Source organism: Zingiber officinale, chromosome 6B (assembly GCF_018446385.1).
Source record: "Zingiber officinale cultivar Zhangliang chromosome 6B, Zo_v1.1, whole genome shotgun sequence".
NCBI lineage: Eukaryota > Viridiplantae > Streptophyta > Magnoliopsida > Zingiberales > Zingiberaceae > Zingiber > Zingiber officinale.
In genome coordinates, this window is record NC_055996.1 from 83,283,271 (window position 1) to 83,290,834 (window position 7,564).

At 38.6% G+C, this 7,564-nt stretch overlaps 2 protein-coding genes across 3 annotated transcripts; one reads left to right on the top strand and one right to left on the bottom strand.

Annotated features, from left to right (window-relative positions):
• Window positions 1–677: 677 nt before the first annotated feature.
• On the bottom strand, window positions 678–5,734 carry LOC121992887 (thioredoxin domain-containing protein PLP3B-like). 2 transcript variants are annotated; one of them, XM_042547506.1, is made up of 10 exons: window positions 4,670–4,811; window positions 4,187–4,575; window positions 4,001–4,073; window positions 3,821–3,928; window positions 3,622–3,724; window positions 2,222–2,274; window positions 1,993–2,068; window positions 1,856–1,917; window positions 1,496–1,593; window positions 678–936 (listed from the first exon to the last, which is right to left on the bottom strand). In XM_042547506.1, exons 5-10 carry the CDS (start codon window positions 3,688–3,690, stop codon window positions 884–886), a joined length of 411 nt encoding a protein of 136 aa, XP_042403440.1. In that variant the 5' UTR covers window positions 3,691–3,724; window positions 3,821–3,928; window positions 4,001–4,073; window positions 4,187–4,575; window positions 4,670–4,811; the 3' UTR covers window positions 678–883. The 2 variants fall into 2 exon arrangements, 1 of the variants encoding a protein (XP_042403440.1); XR_006115015.1 differs by lacking the exons at window positions 3,821–3,928; window positions 4,001–4,073; window positions 4,187–4,575; window positions 4,670–4,811 and adding an exon at window positions 5,482–5,734 and having other exon boundaries at window positions 1,047–1,593.
• On the top strand, window positions 4,504–5,262 carry LOC121991172. The gene is made up of 3 exons (XM_042545191.1): window positions 4,504–4,511; window positions 4,610–4,998; window positions 5,090–5,262. Exons 1-3 carry the CDS (start codon window positions 4,504–4,506, stop codon window positions 5,260–5,262), a joined length of 570 nt encoding a protein of 189 aa, XP_042401125.1.
• Window positions 5,735–7,564: the final 1,830 nt, after the last annotated feature.

Below are 7,564 nucleotides of genomic sequence, written 5' to 3' on the forward strand. Positions count from 1 at the left end.
TATACTTTGTTTGTAAACTAACATGCCTTGCAGGACGGAAATCACACAAGAAAAGCCTTGGATGAACAGTCCCGAGGCACCCTCCATGGAGCTTGGAGGCACCTCGGATGTTTTGGTCGACAACCTCACAGCAAGGCGCACTACAACAAAAAAGCTAATAGACAACGCTTTTAAAGCGTTGTCTTTTTGCCTGAAAAAGCGTTGTTAAAAGCACTGTTGTAAAAAGTCTGCTCAACGACAACGCTTTTAAAGCATTGTCGTTTGTACCAAAGACAACGCTTTTGCAACGCTTTAAAAGCGTTGTCGTTTTATGCAAAGGCAACGTTTTGCAACGCTTTTAAAGCGTTGTTTTTGGTAGAAAAGACAACGCTTTTGCAACGCTTTAAAAGCGTAGTCATATTTTGCAAAGACAACACTATTACAACGCTTTAAAAGCGTTGTTGTTTTTTACAAAGACAACACTTTTTGCAACACTTTAAAAGCGTTGTCGTTTTAAAGAAAAAAAATTATTTAAAAATCATTATTTTTATATTTACGAAACTATTATTTTTCTTTTACCATGTCTAGATTCGAATTTTACATATAATCAACTCAGTTAATGATTTCAAACTCATAAAAATAATAGAAATCTGACATTGAAGTAATATTAATAATTAATTATATGAAAAGCTAGTAAATATCAAAATTTACACTAATTCTGTTTCAAAGTATATAGTGATATTCACATATAAAACAAAAGAGCACAAAAAATCTGTTTTGAACAGCTACAATCTGTTTAGCCAATAATCTGTTTACTGAATACTGAATACTGAAGTAGCCAACAATCTGTTTACTCAAAATAGTACAGTAGTTACTGAATCCATACGCTTAGTGTACTGATCAATTACTGAATCCAGATGCTCCTTAGTGTACTGATCTCGACTGTCCTGTATCCACCTACAAAAGTAGCAATAATATGTTTCAAGTTCATATATGAGCATTACTGATGGCTCTCAAAAGAAACAAAACAATCATCATGACTTTCTATCAAAAGAAACAAAATTTACACTAATCTTAATGAAGATTTTCAGATCCTTGATGTAAAATAGTTTTCAAATTGCATGCAGCTATCTGACTGTTTTATTAAACTGATCTCATGCAGCTTATTCTTTGATCTACTAAGAGGCAAGCACATGCTCTCCCAAGTTTACTTCCTCCCCTATAGTGAGATACACTTTGCATTTTGCATAGGAGACCACTACCAAAGGGCTTTCATTACTCAAATCACAATTGCAGTGGTGGTATTCATCCAGATTCTGCAGCTCTTAGCAGGTACACATAGATGTTCTTCTTGTTAATCCTCCCTCCAATCCAATCCGATCCTTGCATTTGAAAGTTACACTTGTTTTTTTTTATTTATGCAGTTTTCTTGATACATTTAATAATTCCTAGAAAAAGAATCATGTTAGATAACGACCAGCATACGTGTAAGAAGAAGCAAGTAGAAAGTGCTTGCCTTTTCTTTTAAGAAGATTTTCTAAAGCTCTGGCAGTAAAATCATCTTTGCTTCCAAGATCTTGAAAGCCGACTATCCTATCAAAGGCAATGTCATTCCTGGAATGAAAGAAAAAATCAGTTTGAGCCATTGAATTTAGTACTACTGACTCTATACATCATATGCAATAAACTGAAGGTAGATTAACTTAAAGATGATAAAACAAATCTCACTTCTGAATCTGATTTACAAAAATTTGAAACAGAGATTTAGTAGTTAACTTTAACAATATTGCATTTAAAAAAAAAAAAAATAATTTTGCAACAAACTAGGGATTGCTTTAAATCCAAGCGAAAAAAATTTGATATACTGAAATTTCACCTGAATAAAATAACACAGGGCAGTGTTTTGATTGCCAATTTCGTCACGAAAAATGGTGCATTCTGTGTGGAAAATCTGGTATGGTCAGTTCCAGCTTTAGAATTATGAAAGCAACAGAGTTATTTATGTTTACTAACTTCAGCATCCAGCTTGATAAACTTAGTATTAATGTGCACTGGTGCTAGGGCCTTCAAATGCTTTGGACGTACAGAGCTGCATATATTTGATATTCATCACTCATCATTCACAACCATAGAATAGAATATATCAGTGTGGCACACCAACTCCTCAAAGATAGAAGTTGTAAAGTGAATCATGACCCACTTGAAGATAAAAGTATCATAAAATGAACAATCAAGTGCTTACCCGATTGCTAATGTTCTGGTTTGGACATTAATATTCTTCAGAGCATTGCAACACTGTAACGCATTTTAAAAGTTAACTATGAAGTTGCTGGTGCTGCACAATGAAATGCTAAAGGAGGAGATTTATTGAAAATGATGTAACAACCAGCCTTAAGGCACTGGAAACACAAAGAATCTGCTTCAGTTGCAAAGAGTAATGCACTAAACCATTTACCAGATAAAGAAATTATGTTTTCTTTTGATCAGGCACACTTCACTTTTCGGTCTGTATGAATTGGCATGATTCAAGCTTGGACTTGGGCTAAGTAGACTCGATTATTTGTCATCCATGCCTAGTCATAATCCAAGTGACTACAACAAAGGAATTAATAAACGTTTTAATAATAATTCTCGGAGTCAAACTGATGGCCATTACATTACAAATGCAATGCTCTAAGCTCTAAGCTAAGCAAGCCCATGTAACACATAATGTAAGAGAAAATTAATATATAGAAATCTGGAAAACTACCAAATCTTACCTATTACTCAATCTTAGTTTAGCGATTTATTTTAGTTCTGTATTAATTACTTTAATAAATATTATAGAACTAACTATATTTATCCATATAGAGAGAATGAGTTAGAAAACTTCTAACCATAACTCTGTGTATATATATATATATATATGCATTTTTATTTTCCATATAATTTCTAGATAGATTATAGATATATAGTCCTTCGAATATATAGAAACAAGATGTTTTTGTCTTCTAGCTCACAAATTTTCAAATGCAAGTGTACCTAAACTCAATATAGCCCGAAATTCATATTTCTGATACTTATGCAAACAAACATATATATAGCAGACTTTTTATTTCCCAAATTGTGTGCACAAATGATTTCATTTGTAACAATCAAATCATCAATTAGTCCACTTACTAGATTCTCCATAATTTAACAGAATGAAGTGTTTACATTTTTAATACTGCCACGATAGAGAATAGACATATATATCGTAGCTAAGAACATATGCATTATATCCCTTCATGTATACCATACTATTATTGTTGACGTGACAATATGATTCATCTAAACTTTCCAGGTTATTAAAATAACAGAAGAATTGAGCAAGTGGACTATCATATGGCTACAACTGATATAAAAAATTTAGCAAACAATTGTCAAAATTAGAAGCTCAGGGAGCACATCTCAGTATTTCTCCATTCTAAAATGCATTCAGTTTATATAATTCAGTTAATGACCAAGAAGACTCTTTATCACAGATTAAACTGAGAATAACAAACAAGGGTAGATTGCATCTCATATCTGAAAATGGATTCTAAAGAAGCAAAAAGTTGCTTCTTGCTAAAGATAATGAACTTAATTACATAAACCTTAGCTAAAACAAGGTAATAAACTTACATAAACTTGAACGCACCTACTCATAAATATGATCTTGTATACATTCTGCCAACTCCGATCGCACCTCATCAATTTCTTCTCGAGAATACTCTGCTTGTGTGAACTGTGAACATTAATGAGAAAAAAAAATCAACATTGACTTTGCATATTTTAAATAGTTTATTTCAAATAATTTGAGACATAAGTAAGTAAACATTACTATAGATCGTAGTGAATCTCTTTCGATAATTTCAACTTCTTCAACAATTTGTCTCATAAATCGCATCACATAGTAACCACATTATTTGGCATCTTGTTGTCAAGGAGCCTATAAAAATTAGAGACAAATTATTAATGATAAACATACACATTAAAATATATGTTATAAGTAACTATTTACCTTTCACTTTGGACAAACATTTCCTCAATCTCTTCTCATGTAATGCAACCATGTCCACCTTTAGCTCTATAGTCTGTGCCATTGAAACATACATTAGCATGAGTTCTATGAATAAGAATATGATTCTATATCCTCAAAGTCCTGAAAACTTTAGGAAATCATATCTTACACACTAGTATTAATTACCTCCATACAAACTCCTAGGTTGCAATAAGCAGAGGATGATTCTGTGTGTGCGAGAAGCGAATAATCACATGAAAACAAAGGGAACCAGTAAAACAATTATGAGATTAGTGTTGGTTATATAGTGTGCAGGCAAAGTTGTTCCCATTGATTCCAGGAGTTCAGCAAGGGAATGAGAGCATCTTTGTTTGTTGCTTTTCTAAAGGAAAGCATACCTAGGAACAAGGCAACGAAAGGATCGAGGAGGAGGGGATTGTGCCGAGCTCAAGATCAACGTTTGCTCTCAGGAAAAGAGAGAGGGGGCGTGGAGGGCATCTGAGATGTGGAGGTGGCCATTGACGAGTCCAAGCTGGCTTTTGGGATCTTTGAGCCACAAACATGGCCAGGAATGCCTGAAATTTGCAGCAGGCAGTGACGGTAAAAAAGAAAGGGAAAGATAAAGCGAAATTCTCACAAGACGGTTCCTGAAATCCAAGTGAAGCGTACCGTCGAAGAGCAGCAACCGAAGAAAAATGGAACTGCGGTAGAGGGAATTAAGAACGGTGGCAATGGCAACTTGATCCCGCCGCCGCCGCCGCCCTCTATTAATTCCGCGGCAGTAGATCAGAAGGAGGAGAAAAAGTACTCCCCGGCATCCGGAAAAGGCTGGGCAATGCCGACGAGCGCCGCAGCGACGGCAGCAAACAAACAAGGAGCGAGAGGGATGGGGGGCATCACCATCGCCGGGTACAACGTCGGCGCTTTCATGGATCTCGGCACGTCTTCTTCGTCCTTCAGCCATCAGATAAGGAGGCAGCAGGTCCGATCCATGAAAAGTAAGTTTTGATAGATCAAACCAATTGCCACTTTTACATCCCTCCATCGATTAACACGAACTAACTTGCGCGTTCCTAATCGGACCAGTAGATGAATATTCTGACGCAGAAGACGCGACGAAAACAGAGGGCAAGATGAAGAAGCCATGGGCGTCGATGGTGAACAACAACGTGCAGAGCGTGAACAACTCGTTGGTCTTCGGCACTCGGCTTGTGCAGGGCAGCCCCGGCGTGCACGTAAACCTCACCAAGAACCGCAAGTGAAGTTCGACATCATTCTCTTCAGCACTGAGTTCCTCTTCTTCTTTCTTGTTTTCCGCCGCCGCCGCTGCAGATAGAGCAGCATGTTTCGGCGAAGAAGAAAACGAACGATCTGCGCGTATTGTGTCAAGATCAAAATGTGAATCGAAGACAGATTTCCACGGCGAAGAAGAAAACGCGATCGCATAACATGAAAGCGAGCTTGGATTAGGGAAGACTCACCAAGATTTGGGGGCGGAGTGGCGACGACTCGGTATTCGTACAGTGCCGCCTCCGTCACTGAGTTCCAGCCGCAGTGGCTCACGAAGCCTCCCACCGCCCGGTGCTGCAGGATCTCCGCCTGCTCTACCCAATCCTTCACCACCATCCCCTGTCCTTGATCTTAAGAAGGCCGCGTGAGATGAGGGGTTTGCCGAGGAGTTGGATGGAGAAGGCCGCGTTGGGAGAAGGGTTCGGGATCAAAAATGATAGGAAGATAGGAGTTGGGAGAAGGGTTCGGGTTTTCTACTCCTTACCTAGATCCAACGGTTTGTATTAATCAAGATTTAGATGAGATTTTAAACATAGACAAACGCTTTTTATAAAACGTTGTCGTAGACATTAAAAATCAGTCTAATAGATAACGCTTTTTACGAAGCGTTGTCTTTGACCGGTAAAAATCACTAATAGACAACGGTTTTTAGAAAAACGATGTCTATTAATAAGAAAATAATGAAATAGACAACGCTTTTCACTAAAAGCGTTGTTAAAAAAAAATAGACAACGCTTTTTATAAAAAGCGTTGTCGTTTAAGTGTTGTAGAATCCCAATTTTCTTGTAGTGGCGCGAGGGAACCTTCCATGGAACTTGAGGGTGCCTTGGACGTTGGATGGAGGGCGCCCTCCATGGAGCGTGGAGACGCCCTCAGGCAAATAAACAGCGACGTTGCGGAGCTTATCAACACGGCTGACTCGGCGGGATGAGGGCCCCTCCATGGAGGTTGGAGGCGCCCTCAATGGGCTACTTACGGCTGGTTCGAGCAGCAGCTGAGGATATCAAGAATCTGGCAATCCTTCTTCCGTGTGCTGCTAACAAGACGATCCGACGAAGTTCTAACTCTACTCCGATGACTAGAAGCTTGCAATTTCAGATTTCCTTGTTGTCGGTATAACATTTGATAGTGCTTTAATTTGTATTATTTTGTAATATTTCTGAATTGATAGTGATTGACCAAAGTAAATACTCAACGAGTGTGGGCCTTGGAGTAGGAGTTGTCACAGGCTCCGAACCAAGTAAATCCTTGGTGTTCATGTGTTGTTTAATTTTTCCGCTGCGTGTTTTACTCTAACGAACGAATTAGACACAAGCGCTATTCCCCCCCCCCCCCCCCCCCCCCCCCCTCTAGTGCTTTCGATCCTACAAGTCGTCCAGCTTCCTCCATCTTCACGTCTCGGATGTAGGTGAGATTCCCACAAACGTCACCAAATACAATTCAATCCAAAAGTTGAGAAAACGGTTGGCTGGGAACGTGATTCTGCTATTGACGAGATGAAGACTCCGAACTGTCCTACAACACAAGGAGCAAGAATCTGGCAATCCTTCTTCCGTGTGCTACTAACAAGATGATCTGACGAAGTTCGAACTCTACTCCGATGATTAGAAGCTTGCAATTTCATATTTCCTTGTTGTCGGTATTACATTTGATAGTGCTTTAATTTGTATTATTTTGTAATATTTCCGAATTGATAGTGATTGCCCAAAGTAAACACTCAACGAGTGTGGGCCTTGGATAGGAGTTGCCACAGGCTCCGAACCAAGTAAATCCTTGGTGTTCGTGTGTTGTTTTATTTTTTCGCTGCGTGTTTTACTCTAACGAAAGAATTAGACACAAGCGTTATTCACCCCCCCCCCTCTAGTGTTTTCGATCCTACAAGTCGTCCAGCTTCCTCCATCTTCACGTCTCGGATGCAGGTGAGATTCCCACAAACGTCACCAAATATAATTCAATCCAAAAGCTGAGAAGACGGTTGGCTGGGAACGTGATTCTGCTATTAACGAGATGAAGACTCTGAATTGTCCTGCAACATAAGGAACAAGAATCTAGCAATCCTTCTTCCATGTGCTGCTAACAAGACGATCCGACGAAGTTCTAACTCTACTCCGATGATTAGAAGCTTGCAATTTCAGATTTCCTTGTTGTCGGTATAACATTTGATAGTGCTTTAATTTGTATTATTTTGTAATATTTCCGAATTGATAGTGATTGCTCAAAGTAAACACTCAACGAGTGTGGGCCTTGGAGTAGGAGTTGCCACAGGCTCCAAAC